This window comes from Ceratosolen solmsi, unplaced genomic scaffold, assembly GCF_000503995.2.
Source record: "Ceratosolen solmsi marchali unplaced genomic scaffold, CerSol_1.0 scaffold1, whole genome shotgun sequence".
NCBI lineage: Eukaryota > Metazoa > Arthropoda > Insecta > Hymenoptera > Agaonidae > Ceratosolen > Ceratosolen solmsi.
The window spans coordinates 13,131,361-13,158,321 of record NW_011948415.1 but is presented as its reverse complement, the minus strand read 5'-3'; the positions used below and the strand labels follow the sequence as shown (position 1 = coordinate 13,158,321).

The following is a 26,961-nucleotide window of genomic DNA, read 5'->3' as shown; positions in this document are numbered from 1 at the left end:
TTAGGTTATTTGGATAAATGTCAATGGAATTTTTTTTCCCCGAACCAAATGAAGTTAATTTCTAAATTAATTATATTTTTTTTTTTTTTTTTTTTTTTTATAAAGGATGAAATATTTTAAATAATTAAAAATCATTAAATTTTACATATGCTCCTGTACCCGCTCACAGAGCGAGAGACAGGGGGGCGGGGTGTCACACACACACACACACACACACACACACAGATACACACGCACGCGCACGCGCGTATATGCACACACAGAGATATACACGCACGCGCACACATGCCACACAGAGATACACGCGCACGCGCGCGCGCACACACACGCACACACAGAGAAACCGAGTAAACTGGATTTAATTAATTTTTTAATGAAACTGAGACAATTATTTTATTGGTTAATATTATTATTTGAGGATTTCGAGTAGAAAAGATATCAAATTTTTTAAGTCTATGGCTGATTTGCTTTTAATTTGGGTAATGGGTCAGTTAGGCAGATAACCATTAAATGTTATTCGATAAGATAAGGAAAATATTATTTGATAAAACATCGCTCCAGTAGCTGAAACATTGTATGTTCCATACATTATTGTGATGCTCTAAACTAATATTCGATGATATTGCAAATACGATGAGACGCTAAATTTAACAAGTGAATAGAATTTAAAATTCCAACCCTCGCCAGTCTCCCGAATCGAGATCTCCCTTGAGAATCTTGATAAAATGCATCGTGAATAGACTTGGGTTTACAAATATAACGGCGTCAATTAAAAGTCGTCCGCCAATAATGCGCCATCGGCGAGATAAGACACCATCGCCAAATGATGATAGTGGCGGATAGGCGGACGGTAAGACCGAGCGCTTCGATCTATATAGTTAGCATTGCGGGTGGCCCTAGAAAAATTGCATTCAGGGCCATTCAGGCTGGCGTTCTCTCTCTCTCTCTCTCTCTCTCTCTCTCTCTCTCTCTCTATTCTCGTTGACAGTAGCGCTTATTTTTAGTTTTAACCAATTCAGCTGGATTAAAGCGACCTTTCGTCCGCGAAATATTCATCTGTACCTCAAGCTCGCGAAAGGTCGCGGGAGCTCGCGAAAGCTCGGCTTCTGCCGGGCGAGGCGGGGAACGGTTGCTGTGGATGGTCGGGTGGGGTGGCCGACGGCGAAGCAGTTAGTTCACTCGGTAATAGAGGCAAAGCCGGCGGTACGTACACGGTCCCGAGACACGTTATGTCACAGAATCGCGCGCACCCTCGTGCCGACAGCAGCAGCTTCGTCGGCTCGTACCAACGGGATTCCTCGAATCCTCGTGTCACGGCATTTGACATGCGGCGCGGCGAGTCGAGGCGCTTTTGAGACTTGCTGCTCGCGACACTCGAAGCTTTACAAAGCCGGCTGAGCTTGGTTTCGCCTCCTTCTCCACGTGCTTGCGCTGCCACGCTCCATCTCGCTCGCACTCACCAGTCCCCCGTCTTGTTTACCAATGCCACTTGCCGTGGGCTGAGCTGCTTACCTGGTGGTACGTACCATACCTTGACATTGTCGACAGACGACGCCTTTAACGGACGATACGCGATTTTTAATCGAATAAATAATGACCGCCTCGAATTCATACCCCTTTGATTTGTTTTGGTTTATATAAAAAGTAAAAAAACAAAAACAAAAACAAAAAACTGGTTCAATCTGTGCTTAAGCTGCGTTTATCAATTGGCATAGGCAATGTTCGCGTTAGTTAAAGCAAAAACAGATAATTTTAATTAATTTTCTATGTAAATGGGGTCATGGGAGCTATATTATCTTATTTTAAAACAATTTTGAAATTTTATCGCTAAGGTTGCATTAAAGATTTCAGAAATTTTACTTTGGCCAATAATGAATAGCCGTTGCAAATGTGTTTATTCAATGAGATTATTACTCGTCTAATTTCATCTCATCTCATTTACAAAATAATAAACAACTAATATTTCGCTCAATATGTATTTCAATATTCCATAAAAATTACTATCTTTTTAAAAATAAAAGACAAATTATATATAATCGTCGTTGTTATAGTAGGCGTCTAAATTTAATAAAATAATACTAAATAAAGTTTTATTATCGTATGAAAATATATAAATATTTATAAATATTACATTTATACGTCATTTATTTTTAATACAATTTATATTCATCTATGTAGATCCACTAAATCATGTATCATATATTAAATCATATTTGATAAACGTTACCTTTCCAACAGCATTGGCAATATTTTCATACTAGAGCAATGATTAAAAGTTATTAATTATTATTGTATTTAGAATGTCGGCAAATGGTCTCCTTACTTTTAATTAAAAGTTATATGTAATTAAAATCGCCGGAGTAAGCAATTTTTATATACGAACTTCAATTTTGCATATTATCATGTTCCTTAAGGATAATAAATTACTTAATATTCGTAAAGACCAATATTTTACACTATGCTCAGTTTATTCATATATTATTGTAATTTTGTAAAATTTACATCTATAAATAGTTGCAGATACGCGTCATTATAAACAAACAAACATGCAATAATGTACAAAATATATTGACTTCATATTTATCACATCTTCAACTTTGTACAATTTTAAAGTTAAAATTATAAATAAAGTTTCAAATGTCCATTTCACTGCACAATAATTAAAATAATTCATTTTCATGAAATACAATTAGAAAATAATGGACGTTATATGGTCTTTCCTCTATTAAAAAAATTTAATAATAAATTTCCTTTTTTTCAGCTTATGCATATATATATATATATATATATATATATATATATATCGAAGATTTTCATACAAAAATATGGATGAACTTTTTACATAACACTATACTTATCTATAAAGTCTATGATAATTCTATGAAATCGAGTGTTCATCTATTAGTATCTGTCGATGAATCGTAATTTTTTTTATGCTAAAAATGCTTATAAAAGTTAATAAAATAAAATGACGAGGTATGCAGTTTACAATATGTAATTAAATATATAACCTTTCTGTAATGCGTGTACAAATACCATTTTAATGTCTTAAATATAATGAGTTGCCGGATAATTGCATCGATCGATCGATTAACTGCACTGTAAAGTATTTATTAAATGATTTTAGAGTATTTTGCAATCGATCGGTTCCAAATACAGGTATAATTCTTTTAACGCACGCATATACATAAACAGGCATAGACCTACGAGCAGGTAATTTATACTATATTATCAAGAATAAAACTATCGACTTCAATTGTAATTCTATATTTATAATAATTTGGTAGGTTTGGAAAATGTCGCAGTTAGTCTTAGGAATAGATGTAGGTACAACGTCTGTCAAAGTCGTAATTGTTCAAAAGCAGACTCAAGCCATTTTAGCCAATCAATCAAAGGACACGCAGGCTAACGTTCCAAGTGATTTGGGAATTGAAGGGAATAAACAGGATGTGCCAAAGATACTCTCGGCTCTCCATAATTGCTTATCTCGCCTCCCAAAAGACCTACTACGACAGGTATCGATTTACAGTTTTTCCAGATAATTTTATTTACTCGAGGAATGTGCCATGTATTGAAGAATAAAAATACTTGTGTATATTGCATGAATGTTTCAATGAAAAGTTTAATTAAAGCAATACTCGTTACAATGTACCACTTAATTGTAATTAATTATAATTAATTTTGACCACAATTTTGAAAATAATTATAATTATATGTGGATCTATGTAAATCAAACGTATTAACGCTATTCTCTCGAGTCCGAATACATTCAATATTCCTTTCCTTTTCGGGGATTCATTTATTCATAAAAATGAATTAGTTTATTATCAAGTGAATTATAAAGATCAAATAATTTATAATGATATTTATGAATAATGTACGTCGAGATTGGTAGAAATGTACGCATAAGCCTTGCTTTATAGGTTGGAAGTATTGGCATATGTGGCCAAATGCACGGTGTTACGCTATGGAAATTACCAAACGAATGTTCCTATAAAGAAAATGGAGAATTTAAGCTTGACATCGATAAAGATAAAGTGTCGAATTTGTATACATGGCAAGATGGGCGTTGCGACACTGACTTTTTAAAGTCTTTGCCAAAATCGAAAAGCCATCTAGCCGTTCATACTGGTTACGGCTGTGCCACACTATTTTGGTTTGCCAAAAACAAGTTAGTACAGTGCAGTAATTGTATTTTTCACAATCAGTGCCCATTCTCTTATCTTAAGGCTATCGATCATTAATATAATTCTAGTGGTGCGACACTCTTGTTTGCATCCTACCGAGCTCACAATTAAACTTGAATTAACTTTTTCATGGGTAGGCCAGAGAAATTAAAAAAATATGATAAATGCGGCACGATGCAGGATTTGGTAGTTAGCCTACTATCCGCAAACGACGATGTTAAAATGAGTACTCAGAACGCGGCCAGTTGGGGATACTTTTTAACGGAGACAAATCAATGGGATAACGATGCATTATCGTCCGGTGGCTTTCCTTTCCATCTTCTGCCCGCCGAGATCCTAATGCCCGGGCAAACAGCCGGGACTTTGGCTCACACCTGGTTTGGAATACCTGCCGGCACCACAATAGGTCATTTATCTTCTGTACTTACTTACTTACTCATTAACTTTATTCGCAGAAAACAATTATTGCGCGAAACATTTCTATTTCTTCGGTGATAATGTACGTTGCTCTCGAGGCCCATAAGTGAGACGATAAAAAATGGAAAATCAACAGGGTTTCTTTAACAACTATTTAACCTTACCATTACGTCCTATATATCGTCTGTTTTATGTCTTGCACTTTTAAAATGAAATTATTATTATTATTTGTTTGTTTTTTAACTTTTCGAATATTAGAAGAGTGTATCTAAAGTTTTTGAAAGTATCGTAAAAGAAATTGGTAAATCCGGTATTTTTCTAAGTCTTCTGCTCACTCTTTAACTCAAAATAATCTCTTCAAATGATCATTAAATTATTTATTAATATCTTTAATTTTATCGATTGTATGCTGTAAAAAGAGTGCCGATTTTGTTAAAGTTTTATCTACTTTGTCAAAGTTCGCTTATATGAAACAGTCTAAAAATGTTATTCGCATTAAAATCTCACGCTCAATGTTTCAAATCGCGAACTTTATAATGAATATTTTATAATTTTATGCTTAGGAGTTGCTCTAGGGGACTTGCAAAGTTCAGTATTTGCGCTATTAAAACAACCAACCGACGCCGTTCTCAACATTTCAACCTCAGCTCAACTCGCCTTCGTGCGCCCGACATTCAAGCCAGAAACCAATAGCGAATTACGTAAGATTTTTTAAATATAGTATTTTAGTTTTGCTATTTTTAAATTAAAGTTAATTAATCCAAATAAAACATAACAGAGAAAATAGAGTATTTTCCGTACTTTGGAGACAAGTATTTGGCTGTAGCGGCATCTTTAAACGGGGGAAATACATTAGCCACATTCGTAAAATCTTTACAGCAATGGACACTAGAATTGGGTTTCTCAGTTCCTCAATGTATGCATTTACCATGATTATTATTAATATAAGATAATAGTAATTATATAAATATTTTATGCGATCATTCAAAATGCTTTGTCATCTGTAATTCCTTCATTAAAATTGCAAAATCGCCCTAATTTTACTCCATAAATCTAGTAATTTTTACGCTATGTAGCATGTAATATTCGCCTTGCAACATTCAATTCAATTAGAGTATTTTCACTTTCACAATTGATTTTCCACTGTTGATAATTTTATTTTTATAATTCAATGTAAACAGTATTCATTTTCATTAATAGCCAAAGTCTGGAATAAATTAATCGCTCTCGGTACTGATGACTCTTCAATCAGTGATATGACAATAATTCCAACATTATTAGGAGAACGTTACGATCCAGATCAAACAGCCAGCGTTACTGGCATAACACTCGACACTTTAAATCTGGGAAATATATTCCGAGCTTTATGCTCAGGAATCATAAAGAATCTTCACGAGTAAGTGACTCTTACTTTTTTAAGACAATAAAAATCTTGTTTTCCAAAAATTTCTTAGAAATTAATTAATCATCTTTGCTGAAGCTGTTCTTTTCTTGTCGCTTATTTGAGTTATAAATATGTCTACTGTACGTCAATAGCGTGATTATAGGATTGTGCTTATTTAAGAAATTTGCACATGCTTTTGCACATTTGGTTAAAGCGACAATAAAGCGATTATTTGAAAAAATATAACTTTATCTTTGGAAATAAAGAAAATAATAATATAATTGCTTTGGCAGTAGGATTAAGATAATAACTAAGCCTTGATATAAAATTGTAAAAAAAAAGAAAAAACGTATCAAAGATACGTAACAACTATTATTCGAATTCTGATGCAACAAATATGTATAGATTTTATTATAAATAAAATTTTGTTTTAAAAGCTTATGAAGGATAAAGTAATTTATGTCATATATATATGTATATATATATATATATATATATATATATATATATATAAGCATTTATTTAGAACTTTTATATAAATTAAAATGAAAAAAAAATAATAATAATAATAAGAAGAAGATTAGTGCCAAAATCACGTAATCATTAATACGAAGAATGAATTCCTAAAAGCACTTAATTTTAATCTCGATTTGATAAGAGCGGCTGATAGCGCAATAACTTCAAACGTTTGACGCATTTATCGACCGATATATTACAATGGATAAAAGCATTCGGGGATCTTAATTACGATTTGTATTTTCAGCATGATATCGAGAGACGAACTAAAGTCTGCGGGAATCACTCGCATTGTTGGTAATGGCTCGGGACTCGTTCGTAATCCCGTGTTACAAAAGGAGGTGTCGCACTGGTACAACTTACCCTTGGAATTTGGAAACACCGGGGATGCGGCTCTTGGGGCAGCTCTTGCAACTATCGAGAGCAACTTGGATCGCTAATTTAACGATAATTTAACGATAAAATTCAGATAGAATAGGGTTTTTCGTACGACATATTAACTTACATTTAAAGTCTGTGTGGTAGTTTGCAGATAAAAGGAATTAGAAATGATAGATTAACATTTATTATTGCATATAAATTTTTTAAAAACAATTTGTGATAAATTATTGCTCCATTAGCATGAATTTTGAGTTATGAAGATGATTATGGCAAAATGTTAGATGATAGACGAAATTATGCTATGTGGTCACCTAAGTATTGATATACATTCTCGTACATACCAATTTACAAAACTAAAAATTATAGGTTTTTTTTTTTCTTTTTTTTTTTTATGTACTTATAATACATAATTGCAATATTTTTAATAACGAAGCTCTTGAAATGATGAATTGTTTAGATTTGATCATTATTTTGTTCTATTCGTAAAAGTAAAGGCTGCTTGCTATGTAAATTTAAATATTAAAAAAAAGAAATTAATTACAGTGGCTTTTGATCTTGCACGTATAAAAGAAATAAATTCGATTTTATTTTAGGCATTGTTACATTTATTTTTATATTACAATCTTTTATTAATTAATATTATGGTCATTTAAAATAACAATCGTCAACATTGGTAAAAATTTAAATTGGCCCATTATGAAAATTTATTTATAAAAAAAAAAACAAAAAAAATTAGTCATTATAATGCTGTTATTTAGATGACCACTTATTTTTAGAATTTTTGAAAAACAAAGGTTCATTTGATAATGTTAAAAATGAAAATAATTTTTTATCCAAGTAGGTAATGCATACTAGTACTATTGTATTAATTTTATAATTTAATATGTACATTTGTAAATTAGTAGATTGAAAAAATTCTGTTATTAATTTTTCTACTTAAATGCATGTCATTTTTCAAAATCCAAATAAGTATTCATTATATGTAACGCATGCAATGTTTGATTTACGTTTGTAGACAAAATGTTAATAAGTCTTCGAATTACAAACGAAAGTGAGACATTACATAATAAACTCTATTTTACGAATATGTTATTGACTCATAATAATTTCAATACAATCACTTATAAATTAAAAAAATTTACAATATATTTTTTTATTTCATTTTTTAAAAATATAAAATAAACTTGTTATATCTTTAAGGTCAGAGGTAATTAGATATTAATACAAAATGAATATAATGGACGAGTCTTTTGATGGGTTAATTTTAATATATTTTATGCGCATTTATTGCATGAATACCCTGCATGTTTTTTAATGTAATAAAAGATAGTAAGGCACAATTTAATTATTAATATATTTATTATATTTTCCGAATCGAACATCTAATAAAGGAAATTTACTTAATTTAACTGTATTTTTCATGTAAAAATATTATATTATTGCATATTTTTCTTTGTCGTATTTGTCTTTAGATTATAATGAACTTTGAATTGTGTAGATATTGTCTTTGTTATGATAATTAATGAAATATAGTAGTGATGATATTAATACAATGATTAATAAATCAATCTCAAAAGATCAAATATTTCAAGTAATAAATGTTCTCTGCTAAATTCCTTCCACACAATTACGATGTTTTTGTATATTAAAAAAGATAATAAATTTATTAAAATTATGCTTATTTTATTATTTATATTTTGAAAAATAGGAAAACATTAGTTAAAGGGAAAAAAATGTTTCATTTTACAGACGCCTGTGATATATAATATTGCTTAAAAGATTTAAATCTTTTCTTTTTATATACTTCATAATTGTAATAAAAAAAATTATACAAAACGATTGTAATTCAGGTTTTCTTGATTTTAAAAAATTTACATTTTTTATATATTGATACGAGAGCTTCATTTGAAAATTATAAAGCACAAATAGAATAAATAGCAATATCGCAGCAGTCATATAATATTATATAAATAATAAATTTGTAAACGAATTATTAATAAGTCGTTATTATTTTAGTATGTTTATTAAATTCTTATACCATTAAACTTGTACGTACGTTAAGATATTGAAATGAATGAAAATAGCATAGACATATTTATTCATAATCCTTATAGAATTGTATCGTGTAAATTATTCTTTACTAGTAAATACTGGTTTAAAACTGGAAAATTTATGATCGAGTTTCTAATACGATTAATGTTATAATGATTAAAGCCAAATATTTATATTATTTATTGTGTGTGTGTGTGTGTGTGTGTGTGTGTGTGTGTGTGAAATAAATCATATTAATAACTGATCATTAAATAGATAGAATTTTAGAAAATATGATAATTCATTTTATTATCTTCAATTATTAATCAACTATTAGTCCTATTAAAATAAATTTAATTAACATAAAATATTTACGCCTTAATAGTCATACAAACTTAGTTTATACTGAATGGTCACAACATAAAAACATCAGTTTTATACTCGCTTAAATTGATGCTGCGCAACATATTCAATGATAAAAAAATTTCCGATACTCTCGAGACTTGTGGTTTTATTAACTTTAAGATAAAAGACTACTATATTGGTTTATACCTAGAGTGCTAGAAGATCAAAACACAAGTCAATGTTCACGATTCCATCGCCAAACTGTCGCATCGTCGCACACACACAGTAATACCGAGCCGTCTCTGCTTAAACTCGTCTGTCTAATTGGGGCGGTGCATCTTGGATGCTGAAGTGAAAAGCATCTCGCTTGACCAGGCTCTTCCACTTCTAGATCCCATACGTAAGTGCGGCCCACTTGGTTACCTAACGCAATGGTTCTTTGCCAAAAGTCCATAGAAAACCTTATGAACCATATGTCGCATTCTTTGAATTCAAAACGATGTAGGACGGTAGCGCTGGTCTCGTTGTTGCGTAGCTGCGAATCCTCAAGCCGGCCAGGTTTCCAGCATACAATGCAATTTTCACAACTTTTGCTTAAGATAAAGTCGCCGAACCACTTCACGCAATCGACGTAATTGCGATGGACATCACGGGTTGTAAAGTCTGGAAAGTGCTGAAGCACGGAATCGAAGGGACGAGCATTTCGTGTTGGATTGCAATGGTAGGATTGCTTGACGGCTTCTTGCATATCAGGCTTGTCGAGACTCCAAAGCTTCAATGCGTGATCCATACCACAGGAGATAATTCGGCTGCCCTTCATGTCAAAGTCAGCGCTCAGCACTTCATCACGGTGACCCTCGACACCTCCAAATATTGCAATGCACACATCGGTTTTAATGTTCCACAAACGCAATGCATGATCTTTCGAAGCAGACAGAAGAATATTAGGATCACGGGGATGGATCTTGAGTTCGTTTATAGCATGACCGTGGCCAATATAATGTTTGATGCAGGTCATCGTTACTGGGCTGATGACACGAATAACACCCCTGGAGCCGGCCACAGCCAATAGAGGTTTACCCGACTCGTCGTACGTCCAAGCACACGTGTAGAAATTCTCCTCTGTATCTGGATCAGCATAGCACTGCCTCAGTCTTATATTACCCTCCTCTGGACATTCATAAATACTAACTCGATTACTACCTACTGAAGCGAATACCATGGGTTCCTCTTCCTTAAGATAATGATTGAACTGTACACCAAAGAGAGGCTGTCCGTGATCTTCCTTGACGCTACAGCAATATTTGTAAAGAGATTTGTCGGTATTCTGTTTAGCTTTGGCTGTCTTGCTCCTACGGCGTCCTTTTCTTTTGAAGCGAGCTGTTCTAGTTGGTGTATCGCTGCGATGAGTCCCTGCTGTAGAATTGCTACCGATGCTGCACTCCGTTTCGTCACTATCATTTTCACTGTCTTCTTGACTCGAAGCATAAGCTTGTGATTTTGTCGAGTGTCTCTTCATTCTTAAAAATATCGATAAATGGACAAATGTTGGGTAATTTTAAAGAATACTTAACAAGTTTAAGTCAGGAATTCCACTGTGAATGCCCATCAATGCTTCCGACAGATTAAAAATTCTGTCTCCCAAACTCTTAAGACCTTCACAGTTCTGTAAAACAACAAATATATTGATAACGTTAAATTATAATTGTATATCACAACATAAACTCAACATATTCATTTATTATGAATATATAATTATAATTTTAAAACTTAATAGTCAAAAGAATTCAATAAAAATTATTTCATCCGTTTGTAACTGAATTAGGAATGAAAATTTCAATATAAATGCAAGAAGTCATTTTACATATTTAATCATAAAAATAGATCAAAAATTTTTGCACAATATTAATAAAAACGTGTAATAAATTTGTTTTATTGTTTGTAATGACGATTAATCTATCTACAAACTCCAAACGATCGTTTGTCCATGCATCAATCAATATATTTTAGAAGCGTTCAAAATTTTATTATAAACTTGGAAATCATACATAGACATTTGCTGATATCAGTCGAAGGCAGTATTTGTCTCGTAACCTATTTGCAGTGTGACCTATTAGTCCCATATTATTTGGCAAATCATAACAATTGACTAAGCAAATTCGTCCAGAGATTACAAAAAATTCATCCAGGAGATTAATGCCCCTTTCCACCTAAACAAAAAAGCGGTTGTTTTTACAACATAACCTATATGTGGCGTAGCTAAATCAACTACTAAGCAATAAACTTTATTGACAGAAAAATGATATTAAGACTTTGTTAAAAAAGAAAAAAGAAAGAAAACAGAAGGTAGAAACAGTTATTTACTTCGTTGACGCGTTGACTAATTCTTCCATCAAATGCAAATATAATAAAATCTATTTGTAAATCCGGTTTCGAGCGAAGGATATCATAAATACACTCGCATTTATGTACGGCGATCCGGTATTTTCTGATTTTTGACGTAGTCTCGAGAGCCTCAAAAATTTTATCACACAATTGTCCAGTTGCAACTATCTACGAATGAATGGCAAATAATAATAAATAATAATAAATAAACGAAGGAATGTAAAGGAACTTACGAGGAAAGATATTACGGAGTCAACATTCCATGTGCCGCAGCTTCCCAGAACTCCCGCCATTATTTGGAATATAAAAAGACGCGTCTACTTGCTACGCATGCACTTGGACTCTAATGCCATGACATTTCCATTTCTATCCAATTCCTTTCTTAACACAGTATTATTTACGTCATTGTTATTGTCGTTTTACTTTGGAAAAATGAGAGATAAATGGCAACAGTGTTATTCTTGTTGTTTATATTTTCTAGGTTCTCCTCTTCAATGAATAAAGCTTTCCATAGTTTTATAATGGGAAATGTTTGTTAACTTATATTTCATCTTAGTTCTATGTGATAATTAAGGATTCCTAGATCTCAGGATATATTTCGTAAAGAATATTACGGATTGTAGGTATTATTTGTTAATGAGAATTTTTTCAATGAAATACGTCTAAATTTGTCCATTATTTTTTGTTATTGATGACGAGACGGATGACACATTAAAAATATTAATCATAAATAAAACGAAATTTGTTATTGCTTTTCATTATTCATTTTCTAATTATTGTGTGTTAAAATATTTAATTTTTCCATACAAGAAATTAAAAACAGCTTTAAACTTTAGAGACTTTAACTTATGTAATGTTTTTAAATTTCGTATTGGGAATGTTTTCGATGTCATTTACTTTTTAAATTTTTTTAATACAATAAGGAAAACATTGTTAAATATCTAAAATAATGCACATAATTAACGCCAAACTCTCAAATATGGTTTCTCTTCGTGATCTCTATATTTATTAATTAACAATTTAAGATCTTTTCACTAATTCTGTTAACTTTATTCTTATTTTATATTGAATTGAATTAAAAATTCCTTACAAGTTATTTTATATTGTGTATACATTTCATGATTCTTATATTATAAACAAAATTAGAATTAACTATAACAAATTAAACAAAATCCATTCGATTATGGCTGTGAAAAATTTTGAAAACTGGGCTCTCGAACGAATACTTGGATCTGGACAATTTAGTGAAGTGGAATTGTGGAAAGAAAAATATACAAATAAAAAGATTGGTTTGTTAAATGTACAATAATTAACTTTTACATTTTATAAATACCTAATTTGTGATACGAACTTTACAGTTATAAAGAAGTTTCTTTTGTTCAACGTCAATGGAAAATCCAAAGAAATTGAACGTTTTGAAAAAGAATTAGATAAATTTAAACGTTTGAATCATCCAAATATTGTTAAATCTCTCCTGATTCCTATAGAATTTAAATCTGATTCATCGGTGCTGTGTATGGAATTCTGTAATAAAGGAGATTTACGAAAAGTAGGAACATGGCAAATTTATTCGTACAATTTGTGTCTATGTTATGAAAACATCTTCATAATCTATAAAACTCAAACTATAATAATATAACGGATAACAACGATTAAAGTTTTAAATCCTTTTCATTTTATTAAATTTATTGTTATGGATTTGAAGCATATTTGCATTTTAATTTAAAATAACTTTTTCAACATAGATTCTAAATAAACCAGAAAATGCATGTGGATTAATATACAAAGACGTATTATCAATCATGAAAGATATTTCATCATCTCTTAAATATTTACATGACAAGAATATAATACATTGCAATATTAAACCTGAAAATATTGTACTTCACGAATTAAATGGAATGGTAAATTATTCTAACAATAATAATATGATAAATTAACAAATTTATTAACTTCTGTGGTGTATAAATTTACAGATTATTTATAAATTAATAGATCTTGGATATCATATAAAATGTAAAAACATTATAGCATCAGCGGACGAAATTCATGCTTACGATGCTCCTGAAATTTTTTCCGATAACAAATATACTTGTTCTATTGATTATTGGAGTATAGGAATACTATTTTTTATAGTTTTAACTGGTTATAATCCTTTTGTAATATCAAACTCATTGACATGGTAAATTCAAGATTAATATCTGTTCTACATTTCAAAGAAGAAATATTTTTTTTATATTTTTAGGATAACTTTTGTGCAAAATAAAAAGTATAATGAAATATGCGCAACAGAAATAAATGGAAAATTAGAAGTCTATGATTACATAATATATCCCAATGATTCTCCAGAGTAAGGAATTTATTCAATTATAAGAGTTGAAGTCTAATGTATTTATCAAAAATAATTCTAAATATTACAGAGGTATGTTAAATAATATAATTGAATGGTTTCAAGTTGCCTTGCAATGCGATCCAAAACAAAGAGGCAAATGTCAAAATTCCGATGAAGTAGTTATATTTCCTGCATTAAACAAAATTTTACCAACCAGGGTAAGAAAGAGTATAATCAAATATAATCAATAAGTAATAATTAAATTTTACAGAAGAATGTCAAAATATTAAATAGTTCATATGTTGATTTATATTATTAATTTCAAGTCGTTAATCATTTATAACCGAATAATAAATAATAATATTATTACCTACATTTTACCTTATTTTCTATAGATTGTGTATATATTTTCATTATCTTCGTATCGAATTGATAAGTGTAATATCAGCAGTGGTATGACTCTTATGGAACTACAACAATGGATAGAGCAAACAATTTCTATTCCAATTGGTGAACAAATAATTGCAGATATAACAGGATATGTGCTCAATAGTATAGAAGATTCTATAAAATTACCTATAAGACCAATTCCTAATTCAATATTATATGTATACAAAATTGATTCTTTAGAAATAATAGATATGGATAGTGATTTTAAATTACCTAAGATTCTTGATATTATGTTAATTGAACCAGCAGTAATCAATGATCATTCATTATTACGACAATGTTACACAGCAATTATTTATTTAATGAAACGCGAGCTTCAGTTGTTTAAACATTATATATTTGCTTTAAGCACAAAATTGTAAGCAATTAAAAATCTCATCTTATTCAACTTTTATATAAAATATTCTTCATCGTATGGATATTAATTGTATTACTTCATTTCAGAGATATACTTACTAAAAAATTAATTACTTTAAATAAAATAATCGAAACAAGCTTACCCAATATCAAATTACTTTTAAAACATGTAAATACATTTTTAGAATTAACAAAAATTAACAATATACTTGAAGAGAAAAGAGATTTAACCAATGAATTATATATTAAAATTCAAACGCTTTATAAAGCTTTTAATGACATGATCATTGAAGTAGAAATTATACAACATTTTAATAATCAAAGCAAAGAGAAGTTTGATAATGGAAAATTATTATATAATTATCAAAAATATTCAGAAATGTAATGTATTGTTTTATTTCTTGAAATTTAATTTAATTCAGTTCCATAATAATGTTATTTATTCAAATATATATAATCTTTATTTAGGTACGATGATTTTTTAAATATGTATTCTATATTTCAAAATAATAAAGCTACGTGTAGCTCTGATTATATTAACAATCAAGTTAAGATATTATCAGAAAGTTTCAGTAAATTCGAAGAACAAAAAACAAAACAGCTTCACGATTCTGAAATAACTACAATTACAAAGTAATCAATACTAATTAATTTAGAGTAATTAATACGCTTACAGTGTGAGTCATAAACATTTTTTCTAGGTATTTACGTTGCTCTATGATGAAATTGCAATCACTTTATGAAATACTTAATTCAGCCATAGAATTAATACAAATTTATTCAAACAAATTTTCTAAAATAATGGAGATGTCTCATTCATTTCCACATTATGTTTCTTGTAGTGCAGCAACATTTGATAATAATACAACTAATAGTGGCTTAAGTTCTATCACAAATGACGATGCCGAAATTAAGGATAACATAATATTACGTTCTTTGTATGATAAATTTTGTTAATTTTAAACATAATTTACTATTCAGCAATTAAAATTTGAAAGTATTAATTAAATTTTTAATTTACAGATTAGACAAATATATACAAGATATTCAGGACAATTGGTCTAAAATCAGTTTATAAAAAGCTCGATGTTCTCAAAATTTATTCAACTAAGGCATTTAGTAAATAAATATCAATATAAAATATTGTTGTATGATATCGAAGATATACCATTACAATTCATGTAATCTGTTATTATTATTACTTTTATTCGATGTCAATTTAAAAATTTGTTTAAAATTATCAAACTATTTATTATCTATCATAAAAAGTTAGAAGTTTGCGAAATTTATTTACAATCATATTCTTTAAGCAAAATACGTACTAGCATTTGTTTAAATTGTAAGAGTATGTGATATGTATAAAAAAGTGTTATACGATTAAAAAAAATTAACATTGTACATATATAATGTAATGGCTAAATAGTACTATGTAAGAAGAAGAAAAAAACTATTGTTTTCTAATCAATTTAATGTACAAATTATATTATCTCCTTAGCAATGAAATTTCTTATTATGTTAACGAATTAAAAATAACGATTGTTAATTATTATCTATGTTTTAGTACAAATATTATTTTTTAAATAGTTAAATATACATGTGTAAGTAAAGTAAATATTTTATTTTTTGTGATAAATATGTATACAATTACGATTTGTAATACAATTTGTCTCGTATGAACTTTCTTCTTGGAATGTAATGTCTAACTCCCCATTTTATATTAGCTTGCTTATCAGTTTTAACAAAAGAATATACTGGACCATTAAAACCAACATTAGTGAATTTTGTTTTCTGCTCTGCATTAGAAGCTATAAAAAATCACGTAGTATATTAAATATTTTATATAGCTCGTTATTATTGATAAATCTTCAATTGAAATTTGTACTTACATTGTGATAAATCAACAAAGAATGCAACCAACAAACAACATATCATTAAAGAATTTATTACATTCATTTTAACAGTATTATGAGCTGTTTTTCGTGGTTAAAGTAGAAATTGTTAGACGGTAGATCGGAAACTAAATGATTTTTACGTCTTGGATTGGTAAAACCGTAAGAACTGTCACGCTTGATTTAATACTAAAGGTCTACAACTATCTTAGTAACTTTCTCTTTTTGATCAAAGAAGGTCATTTTTTGTGTTATGGAAAAAAATTTAGTGAAAGCTGATTAGAAGTTTATCTGGAATTTAAAAACATAACATTTTATCCGTCTTTCAATAATAATTTTCTTATGTTTTATTATTTAATATTTATAATAAATTGGTACGTTTAGTTTACAATATGATAAAATAATAATAAGCAATTAAAATAAAAATACTTCAACGATATAAGTTTATTAAAATAAATATTAAGCTAATAAAATATTGTGTAAAGAAAACTTCAAGATATAAACATTATATTATAAAATATGTGCAAGAATAAATTTATTTTAATTAACATTAGACATTGCATACTTAAACATATAGACAATTCCATTTTATTAAAAAGGTGTATACATGTTCTCCAAAAAATTAATAATTAACAATGTAAAATAAATATCGTACTCTTATATTCACTGTGCATGATGCTTCATTTTGTTGAAAAACTTCACTTATTATATCATTCACCTAGTACGTTACAATGCTCACATGAACTCTATATACTATATATTTTCATATACAAAACACCCGTTCCCTCCTTATCATATTTCATTACTTTCTCATTTGTTTTATCTCTGCTTAATAATTATTCTTTTCTTTCATTTTCGTTAATTAAAAATAAAATCCATCAGGTTCACAATGATAATTGCGCGGTGCATAGATGCACATTGCCTGTATTTTTTTACTTCATTTGACACAATAAGTGTTCATTCGTTATCACTGATATCTTCATCAGTCGTGAACTCGGAATGTTCATCGGCGGCATCGACTTCTTCTTCTGTCTCTTCGTCAGACATTTCCCATTGTGGATGATCGGTAGGAATGGCTGCAGCCTCCTTTACATCCAGCTATTCAAAGAATCGTTAAACTTTTAAATTTTTCGAATAAAATGTGTAAACTCGTTAATATTAAATAATATTAATTTATAAAAAAATAATCCTTATGAAATATTTCTTTAAATGCAACTGTTTAAACGTAACGATTTCTCCCCCCCCCCACTCTCCCAAACGATGTTCCATTGAACAAATAGATTATTACAACGAACATTATTAACAGATAATAATGAGAATAATAATTCAAATTTTTTTTTTTTTTTTTAACGAGCAAAACAATGTTTTAAAGTTCAATTGTTTCCATTCTTACAGTCGCAATATTCTGCAATAATACCAGTTTTTGGTAAAACGTAACATAGGTAAAATTGTCAGAAATTATCTTAATTGAAAGGCAATTTTCAATATAAGAGATTTAACATTTGTATTTGGTGATAGACGAACATTAAAGCTTTAATAGCATTTATCTCGCGTTTAGCCTCACGATAATTTCATCAACGAGCCCAATGGAATTTACTGATAAAAATTTTACAGAGTCAGCCAATGGTAGTAAAAACAAGATTCATAAATATTTTTAAACAATAATTTCAACTTAAAGATAAAATTCTTATAAATGATAAGACAAGCATCCTCATAGATGACAATAGCTTACTTTAATATCGTGTAGTTGATCAAAACCCAAATATGAATCGCTGCGTAGACAGACGGTAAAAGTATAAATGTTAGGCCAAAGAGGCGCGGTGAAACGTAATTGGAATTCCTCGGTGTCGATGAGCGAAGTAACGTGAATTGGCGCCGTGAGGAGGGTTAAGCTCTTACGGTCGCAAATATAAATCCACCAGTACTCCTGCTTGACATCGGGGAAATAAGGCGAGTGTACTAAATGAGAGTAATTACTGCGACCATCGAGCAATCGGTCGCGCTTCGATAAACGCTGTTGAAACTTATTCCACTCGGTGTCGTCGTCTTCGCCGACTTCCGATTCTTGTTGTTTCTTTGTACTCTCGTGCGAGCTGTTATCATCGTCGCTGCTATCGCTTTTGTGCGCCTCGCTTTCGCTCGCGTCTGAATCTACATTAGAAAGACCTTGCATGTCATTCAATATTTTAATGTAAAAATCCTGCCATTTTAATAATTTAAATGTGATTATAATGCTTTGCACGCTTACAAATTTCGCAATGATTTTAAGCTAAGCTAAGCTGAAAGAGAGTTTGCATTATACGTTTCATTCTACTTTACCATGTGTTTTGTCATCAATAAATATACGACATAAGTATACGAATATTTCAAACCATTTATTTTTTCTTTGATATTATCCTTATTGGACTCCTTATCTTTCTTCGATTTTGGAGACGAATTAGTGTGCTGACTAGATAAACCATTATCACCAGCGGCTATGGTGGTCGTGGTTGTTTTAGGAGGGGCTCCTTTTTTATTTGATCCTTTTTTACTATGCGATTTCTTTTGAACTTTTCGCTGTCTTAACCACGCAGGCCTTTTGGTGACCGTTTGATTTTGATCATCAGCTACTTCCTCTTTATCTGCCTCAGTTTTAGATTCTTCAATCAATGTCTTCTCCTTAATTGTATCATCGCCAAATAAATGCGCCATATCTGTACGTGTAAGAGTTACTGTTACAGTTACAATAGCACCCGCTGTGTATACAGTAGAATTTTCGTCGTCGATTACTAAAAGAAACATTTTCATATATCTGTTTTTTATTTTGAAAAATTGTATACCCTTTTTCTTAAGATAATTATTACAAATTAATATCAACTAATTTCAATACCTTCTGATCGAACTTTAAAATCGATAAAAGGCATGTTTCCTAAGACTTTCATTACATCATCGAATTGACTATCTGACAAGCCCCGTAAAATTGATCTTCGATCTTCACGCTTTAGTTGAGCGTATTCCTGAAGGCTTTTCACCTAAAATAAATGTTAATATGCAACTTGTAAATTTTATGATAACATAATAGGTCGCTATTAAAATTTTATTCTAAAAAAACCTTCTTGGCCTTAAAATATTTAAGATGATCTTCCGTGATATGAGGTAGTTGTAACAAAGGATTTTTAAATTCCCAAAATGCTTGTACAATCATAGGACAAAGTCTCATACAATTTTCAATTGTTGTTATAGTTGGCAAGTGTTGAACTAAAAATTGAATAAATATTCTCATAATATTGGTAGTTGATAGTAGATACGTTATACAATTAATTTTCATACAGACCTTGCCTAGCATAAGCTAATACAATTAATTGATTTACACAGGAAATCATTTCCTGTATTAAATATGGACATTTTTTTACAATATACTGTCTATCCTTCTCCAATGTATCTGGATTCAATATCATACGTGATAAATGAGCGTGTATTAAAGCTCTTGCTTTAATAGAATACATTAGACACAATGGATACTCTTTGTTTTTTTCCCCTAAATTCGGCAACTGTCTAATTAACTGTGTAGAATAATTTTAAAATTGAGTCAATCCATCGAATCGTGAGACACATTTAATTTAAAACATTAAATTATACATACTGCAGGTACTTCTTCATTGTCCGATAACCTTTCAATAATATCTGTATTATATTTTTTTTCAAACTCAAACGAGGCTCCAAGAACCATAATTATTCTTTTTAATGTCATTGTTGGAGTATTGTGGAAGAAAGCATAGTACATTTTGGTCGTAGCTAATAAAACCTGAAACATGAAGAATTATTGGTACCGATGGATACGTCACCTACAGACGTAAATATTAATGGCAGATTTAATAATAATTTAAACAAACTACATTACTTGATCACCAGTGTAACGTATACTTCTGTACCACCACATTCCTACGACGGTCGGTAGAGCTAACATAAATACAAGGGCATAGGCACCTAAGACCCACATTGAATTTTCCTTTTCAACAATCCACGATGGCAGTGCTATGCCAAAACCCATAGCACCCGGTCCATCGGGATTGCCGTATTTCTCCCAATTTGACATCGCTTCTTTATCAGTCAATGCTTGATAAGCTAAAGTGACACAACAGATTTCATTATTGTAATCGATTAAATTAAATATAACGTTTTATAATATATATCAACTGTATCTTTTACTTGTGTATTTTTTTTATTAACACAGCATCACCTCACCTTTTGTTAGTCTCATAAATGCTTTCTCATTACCAGTTTCTTTATCGGGATGAAGAATTAAAGAAAGCTGCCTGTAAGCTTTTTTGATTGCCCCAGCCGAAGAACTCTGTAACGATATTACATTATTAATTATAAATAAATAAATAAATGAAAATAATAAATAATACAAAATCGTTGTTAAAAATTTCTATATAATTCTATTTAATAGTTAATCAGATGAGCGATTACGCGTCTAATTATGCATTGAAGATTGTATTTTAATATAACACTACATTAAATTCATCGTTAACAGTGATATTAAATTTTATTATTGACTTAATAAAACATTGCTAAGATACGATTGTCCCAGCAAGCGACAATTATGATACTATTTATTAAAATAATTTTTATTTATAGGGAATAAAATGTTTACTTACGGGTGAAACACCCAATATTTCATAAGGATCAAAATTGGTCATTTCATAATCGAATTGCGAAACTTTATACGCAAGGAAGGCAAGTAACGCCCATCCACACATAATAAGAAATTTCCTATAAAATTGAACATAATCGAGCACCATTAATTAATAACGATAAACAATAATAAATAAAGCATTGGAGAAAAAAAAATAAATAAATAAATAAATAAAAATAACGCAATACATTGCCTTACCTAAAAAGTGCCTTCGTTTCTTTCCAAGGATCATTTTTTTGGAGAATAACTTTTTTCTTTTTACACCCATCGCAGTGGCATTCCTTTACTATCTGATTCGGATCTGGTGAGCAAAAATCAACATTACAATTCTCTATCCACACTGCTTTATAATTTAAGAAATTCGTCAATTTCGAAAATAAACACTCGATATTCTTATAACTCAGCTGTTATTCTGTTTTGCTTACACCCAACGAGCAACATAACCCATAACGCGGAATATGATTAAGCACTCGCATTACTTTTCGCGAATGATCGATCAATCCGTAGTATTGGCATTGGCAAAATGATACGAAAAACATATTTACATTGGAAAAGTTATAAAAGCAACATCGCTTACCTGGCTTCGGGCAACGTGGCCACAAATAAAATGTACTTGGGACGAGAAGCAGTGCCAAGAAGGATAACAAGAAATAGAAAAACGTCCCTCCGCTCTCGTCATACTGAAATTTTTGACCGCTCATTGCTCATTAAGTACTATCGTTTATAACGGACGCGTAGCTGCAATTAAGTACAATTCATTAAAGGTCGCTTGAACTTCCGCCACTTTAACTCGCCTCTTTCCCCAGCTTACACGCGAACACGGGTACAACAGAGCGAGAGAGACTTGTCACCGCGAATATTGCCAATCAGCAACACAGCTCGGACGTTGCAGGAACGTCGTCGTCGCATGCGCAATAGAACACCCAATAAGTTTGTCACCTGCAGCGACGACTCGAGCGCCCGAGCCAATAAACTTGGAGATGCCACGGCGCATGCGACGACGATGACGACGACGACGACGACGACGACGACGACGACGACGACGACGACGACGACGACGACGACGACGACGTGCATGGGCGAGTTAGCGGCATCGTTGCCAACTCACCTCGTCGACAGCTTTTCTCCTTTCCGTTATGCCACATTGCCATAATTTAAAAATCCCGTGTACATATTCTCTACACGTGTGCTTGGCCGGGCAGGTAGGCAGAGAGAGAGAGAGAGAGAGAGAGAGAGAGAGAGAGACCCGTACTTTTCGAGATAATGATCGACAAGACATACGACAAGTTCTCCGAGGCGAGTGGGTGAGCGAGAGAGCTGATAATTATTATAACAAGTCGAATGTCGGCGGGACGAAGTGCGGCGGCAAAGCAAAAGTATAATGGCTTTAGTGTATAAGGAGTTCAAAGTGGTATTTATACGAGAGAGAGAGGAAAATAATCAAGCGGAGATACGCTTTCACCATCTTCCTGCACTCAAAGAATACAGGCTTATTGGTTTGATTTTTTTTTTCTTTCTTTTTTTTGTTTTTTTTTTTTATTTTCTTCTTTTTTTCTTTGTAATATTATTTATAAATTTGTCTCAATACTTTTACGTGAAACGAGGTTTCTTAAGTGATCTCGCAAGTTATTAAAACGCAAAAAGTACCGAAGCATTTTAAAAATCATAGCATTATATATTCTTTGTTTATTCATATTTTACACTTTGTATGAGTCGATAAAAATAAAATAAATAATTATTACTTACCATTTCTTCTCTCTCTATATTTCGTAAAATTTTTAATCCTAAAAAGAAACGCTAATCACATGGTTTTTCTTAAATCGAAGATAATAAAAAGAAAAAAAAAAGGTGGTCGCTAATAAGTTTTTGTACTAGAAGTATATTATTACCTCGTGTGGATATTAGATGAGCCGATTCCGTGAATCGTTAGGAGCCAAGAAAAACCGTTAGAAAACGGAGAGGAATAAAGAAATAGTGTATACGTAGTTATGAATATGACAAAAGGAATTCCATTAAACAAGAGTTTTAAGAAAATCGGGTGTTACGAAGCGAAAGTAAGGAACGAGATTTAATCGTCAAACGCATGGCTTTTTCTAATACTAAAGTTATAAATACAAATATGCATTTTTATTAAAGAAATGAGTAATATTTATAACATCATTTTTTTGTAAAAATTTGCTGGAAAAAGAGATGTTTCGTTGTTGTTGTTGTTGTTGTTGTTATTGTTGAAATTAACGAGGTAATTAACGATTCTATTTATTATTATATTATTTCTATTATATTATCTCATTACAATAAATTCTCTAATAAATACAAATTTTATATATTAGAGTTAAAAATGCACTCTTCGAATAAATCGAATATAGATTCTAATATTTAATTGTATACGATTTATTCAATCAAATTATAGCGTGACACGTTATCAATATTATAATAATAAAAAGAAAACTTGACTTTTTCCATTGCAAAATAATAAACTCGATAAATTAATCTTTCAAACTATTAAGTAGAAGAATTTTTATAATAAATATATTCAAATTTTCAAATTGACAACAATTACTAACAATCTTTAATGACGACTAGTTTGCTTTGTTTATACAAAAACTAAGAGCATTTGACGAATTCGTTGGTTTCGCTTAAATAACACGCATAATAATAACAGTATAACCAGCGGATATACTAAAATGAGATAATGTGTATTTGAAAAAGGATAAAATCAAGTTAGTTAAGTTATAAAGCAATAATATAATGCCAAAATTGCAGCAAAGCGCAACGATTTATCATCGAAGTATTATAAGTCAGAATGTCGGCACAAATTCTGTTTTAGAAGTAAATCAACGTCACATTAGCCAAAGGATTACCTGGTAAAACAAGTCAAGACGACATATTTTATCAAATTTAACCGTATACGTGCTATAGCTGATGGTACTCTGATGAGTAATTGAACAGCGGGATTATCATAATATTTTAGAAAATATATAATACAGATATAACAGATCGATATTGAAAACTAGAAACGTATTTTCCATCCTATGTTATGTGAAATAAAATTATGGTAAATTTCAGAATTCTTTGTCACGATGATATCTTATATAAATATTATAAGAAGCAAATGTAAGGATATTCGTAAATAGAAAGAGTAATATCTTGTTAATTTATAATATCATCAGGTAAATATCAATATATATATATATATATACGCACACACACACAGAAATGTCAAAATTAATTGAAAAGTTAGTAATTTGAAAAAGTAGATTAAAATTAAAAAAGCTGAAAAAAATGTAATAAATAGTATCGATAAGAATTATTTATGTTTTGTATAACTATGTAAAATAAGAGAAAAAGTTAATGAATTAAATAACTACCAAAAAAAAAAAAAAAAAACATTAGTAGATTCCAAGAATAATGCCAAAAGACGACTCAATAAATGTTCCAAAAGATCTATATTAATTTATTTGAAGGAAACAGAGGATCTAAATTTAAATAAAAATGCAAATCAAAAACATGTAAATTATAAAAACTAAAAATGCAATACAAAATTGGTAATTCCGATCATTGTGCCGGCCATGTCAATGACCATACAGATAACGTTACACTTTATATAAATGTGCAGTTATCCTTATTTGATAATCACATTTGAAATATCGCATAAAACTATTAATGTTCAGATTATTTCGGATATATTGGAACGAACTAGTGACCTATTTGCAAATGTACATTAACGTATTTTGTATTCTACGTTGTATATGTCACGAGATCGTAGAGTAGTTAAATTAAACGTTATTATTGACTTTGCATTTGGCTCAGACAGCCGAAGTATCATAACGGGAGAGTTGTGTGACCTTTGTATGCACTATAGTACAAGTAAAGTCGTATAATGAGAATTTACACCACTAATACTCATGATTATGAAAATCTAAGTTATAATCCATCATTAGTGAGATCGATGAAAGGGCGTTAACGAATGCATTCAACTTTGTATGTGATTATTGACGAAATAAATATCGATAAAAATGCTGATTTCGATAGGAAGACCGAGGCTTAGCATTATAAGTTGTATAATATAGAGAAATAATTTTATTAAAAAAAAAAAAAAAAAAAAAAACATTTCAAAGTCACTTATTTCATGTCAATTCAATCAAATAAGTGTTGAAATATTTAAATAAAAACATCAGAAATATTTAAATTTATGGTATTGTACGATAGTAATATAAGTGAAGAATATAAAAGCTACAAAAACAAATGAAGGGGATAAATAATACAATAAAAGTCGAAGTATAAAAAGAGAAAAAGTAAACAATGTTTGAAAAAAAATTTTGAATTTTTGAATAAAATTTTTTAATAATATCTCATATAGAATTTCAATTTTACATTTAACATTAATCTTGACAAGTTGAAAGTGGGCTCCGTTACATAAATGTATCTTTATTAAATGTGTTTACTTCTTGCATATAATTTATGCTGTAACAGATTTTATTCTTATCTCTTTCTTTGACCTTCGTTAATCAATAGAATTTTTCACAGCAACGTGTAACGATTAACATTAAAATTTCACGTTTTTTATTAACGCAATCATTATCATTGTTTTTCATTTTTAAATTCATAAAAATTACTTAAAATTTATTTGTTTTTTATATCTTTTTAATTAAATGTTAACGTTTCTATAACATTACGTATGTATATATACATTACATGCAGTGTCGCGTTATAATTTTTTTGTCAAATAAGTACGCGATAAAATAGATATAATCGAAATATTTTATATATTTTAAAATACTACATCGATATATTGATTGCTTCGTTGTTAATTGTTTCTCCAAAATTCTCCAATGGCTCGGAAAATGTAAAAATTAGTCCAAGCGCTACATGATGCAACAACACATTATACAAACTTGCAGAATTATTAGATAGGAATTTAACATAACGACGCGTCGATTGACGTATAAACGAATGGACTCATTGCCGCCAAGTATTTTTAGACTAAATGAAGTAGCAATATTGTTGAATAACGGAATGTGTAATAATGCTTCGAGGCCATTAGTACATTCAGATTTATTAAAGAAATGTTTGTCTAAATACGGTACAATCAATCATTCGATTCAAGTAAGATTTAATTTTTTCTTGAAATCATTTCCTGATACATTCAACAATAATTTACACGATTTCATTATTATGCATATCTTCGGTATAAATTTAGTGAATATATATTTATAACTGGAACTTATATTTTTTAATCTCATACTTTCCTTCATTCAATTCATTATTCAAATATTCAAATTTAAACAAGTATACTGCAAACGATATTAATAAAACGTTAGCATTAAAAAATTCATTTTTTTTTAATTTTACGAGATTGTAATTTTGTCATAAAATGAAAAGTAATTAATGTCGATTTGCCTTGTAACGTCTATTATAACAACCTACTATACATATCTGCGGATATACATTTCTATCTATTAAATTAATTTTAAAAATTGAAAGAACTATTTTTTTAATCGACTAATATTAAAAATAATATTTATCAATGTACAATGTTATCATTATACATTATAGTTAATGTTTTTTTTTTTTATATAAGTCGATTAAATAAATGTGAACATATATAT

At 29.9% G+C, this 26,961-nt stretch overlaps 5 protein-coding genes across 7 annotated transcripts; 2 read left to right on the top strand and 3 right to left on the bottom strand.

Annotated features, from left to right (window-relative positions):
- Window positions 1–1,198: 1,198 nt before the first annotated feature.
- Window positions 1,199–7,038, top strand: LOC105368908 (sedoheptulokinase-like). Of its 2 annotated transcripts, XM_011508063.1 has the most exons (8): window positions 1,199–1,518; window positions 3,128–3,515; window positions 3,924–4,171; window positions 4,325–4,593; window positions 5,168–5,305; window positions 5,383–5,520; window positions 5,805–6,000; window positions 6,752–7,038. In XM_011508063.1, the coding sequence occupies exons 2-8, from the start codon at window positions 3,297–3,299 to the stop codon at window positions 6,942–6,944; spliced, it is 1,401 nt and encodes a 466-aa protein (XP_011506365.1). In that variant the 5' UTR covers window positions 1,199–1,518; window positions 3,128–3,296; the 3' UTR covers window positions 6,945–7,038. The 2 variants fall into 2 exon arrangements, with proteins under 2 accessions (XP_011506365.1, XP_011506363.1); XM_011508061.1 differs by lacking the exon at window positions 1,199–1,518 and having other exon boundaries at window positions 2,849–3,515.
- A 2,220-nt stretch (window positions 7,039–9,258) lies between these two features.
- On the bottom strand, window positions 9,259–10,903 carry LOC105368905 (polycomb protein EED). 2 transcript variants are annotated; one of them, XM_011508059.1, is made up of 2 exons: window positions 10,465–10,903; window positions 9,259–10,389 (listed from the first exon to the last, which is right to left on the bottom strand). In XM_011508059.1, the coding sequence occupies exons 1-2, from the start codon at window positions 10,778–10,780 to the stop codon at window positions 9,497–9,499; spliced, it is 1,209 nt and encodes a 402-aa protein (XP_011506361.1). In that variant the 5' UTR covers window positions 10,781–10,903; the 3' UTR covers window positions 9,259–9,496. The 2 variants fall into 2 exon arrangements, with proteins under 2 accessions (XP_011506361.1, XP_011506360.1); XM_011508058.1 differs by having other exon boundaries at window positions 9,259–10,902.
- LOC105368907 (uncharacterized) lies at window positions 10,799–11,975 on the bottom strand. Its single transcript, XM_011508060.1, has 4 exons — window positions 11,880–11,975; window positions 11,626–11,814; window positions 11,310–11,471; window positions 10,799–10,927 (listed from the first exon to the last, which is right to left on the bottom strand). The coding sequence occupies exons 1-4, from the start codon at window positions 11,937–11,939 to the stop codon at window positions 10,820–10,822; spliced, it is 519 nt and encodes a 172-aa protein (XP_011506362.1). The 5' UTR covers window positions 11,940–11,975; the 3' UTR covers window positions 10,799–10,819.
- An 823-nt stretch (window positions 11,976–12,798) lies between these two features.
- On the top strand, window positions 12,799–15,907 carry IKKbeta (inhibitor of nuclear factor kappa B kinase subunit beta). The gene is made up of 11 exons (XM_011495559.1): window positions 12,799–12,935; window positions 13,005–13,195; window positions 13,392–13,550; window positions 13,623–13,828; window positions 13,946–13,996; window positions 14,067–14,196; window positions 14,374–14,601; window positions 14,647–14,786; window positions 15,287–15,418; window positions 15,487–15,723; window positions 15,809–15,907. Exons 1-11 carry the CDS (start codon window positions 12,830–12,832, stop codon window positions 15,861–15,863), a joined length of 1,635 nt encoding a protein of 544 aa, XP_011493861.1. The 5' UTR covers window positions 12,799–12,829; the 3' UTR covers window positions 15,864–15,907.
- A 1,579-nt stretch (window positions 15,908–17,486) lies between these two features.
- Window positions 17,487–22,269, bottom strand: Sec63 (translocation protein Sec63). The gene is made up of 12 exons (XM_011508057.1): window positions 21,930–22,269; window positions 21,551–21,653; window positions 21,315–21,429; window positions 20,899–21,004; window positions 20,555–20,778; window positions 20,297–20,458; window positions 19,988–20,216; window positions 19,766–19,911; window positions 19,544–19,685; window positions 19,047–19,442; window positions 18,407–18,840; window positions 17,487–17,772 (listed from the first exon to the last, which is right to left on the bottom strand). Exons 1-12 carry the CDS (start codon window positions 22,051–22,053, stop codon window positions 17,632–17,634), a joined length of 2,322 nt encoding a protein of 773 aa, XP_011506359.1. The 5' UTR covers window positions 22,054–22,269; the 3' UTR covers window positions 17,487–17,631.
- Between the last annotated feature and the right edge of the window lie 4,692 nt (window positions 22,270–26,961).

Excerpts from the sequence above, each read along its gene's own strand:
- LOC105368908 (XM_011508063.1), top strand. The coding sequence starts at position 3,297 with ATGTCGCAGTTAGTCTTAGGAATAGATGTAGGTACAACGTCTGTCAAA. Across the intron at positions 3,516-3,923 it reads CAAAAGACCTACTACGACAG|GTTGGAAGTATTGGCATATG; the intron begins GTATCGATTTAC and ends CTTGCTTTATAG. Across the intron at positions 5,306-5,382 it reads AGAAACCAATAGCGAATTAC|AGAAAATAGAGTATTTTCCG; the intron begins GTAAGATTTTTT and ends AAAACATAACAG.
- IKKbeta (XM_011495559.1), top strand. The coding sequence starts at position 12,830 with ATGGCTGTGAAAAATTTTGAAAACTGGGCTCTCGAACGAATACTTGGA. Across the intron at positions 12,936-13,004 it reads ATATACAAATAAAAAGATTG|TTATAAAGAAGTTTCTTTTG; the intron begins GTTTGTTAAATG and ends CGAACTTTACAG. Across the intron at positions 14,787-15,286 it reads TTTGCTTTAAGCACAAAATT|TCAAAATAATAAAGCTACGT; the intron begins GTAAGCAATTAA and ends GTATTCTATATT.
- LOC105368905 (XM_011508058.1), bottom strand. The coding sequence starts at position 10,780 with ATGAAGAGACACTCGACAAAATCACAAGCTTATGCTTCGAGTCAAGAA.
- LOC105368907 (XM_011508060.1), bottom strand. The coding sequence starts at position 11,939 with ATGGCGGGAGTTCTGGGAAGCTGCGGCACATGGAATGTTGACTCCGTA. Across the intron at positions 11,815-11,879 it reads ACTCCGTAATATCTTTCCTC|ATAGTTGCAACTGGACAATT; the intron begins GTAAGTTCCTTT and ends ATTCATTCGTAG. Across the intron at positions 11,472-11,625 it reads TTAGTCAACGCGTCAACGAA|GTGGAAAGGGGCATTAATCT; the intron begins GTAAATAACTGT and ends TTTTTTGTTTAG.
- Sec63 (XM_011508057.1), bottom strand. The coding sequence starts at position 22,053 with ATGAGCGGTCAAAAATTTCAGTATGACGAGAGCGGAGGGACGTTTTTC. Across the intron at positions 21,654-21,929 it reads GCCACGTTGCCCGAAGCCAG|ATCCGAATCAGATAGTAAAG; the intron begins GTAAGCGATGTT and ends TTTGCTCACCAG. Across the intron at positions 18,841-19,046 it reads TATCAAAGAAAAAATAAATG|GTCTTTCTAATGTAGATTCA; the intron begins GTTTGAAATATT and ends ATGACATGCAAG.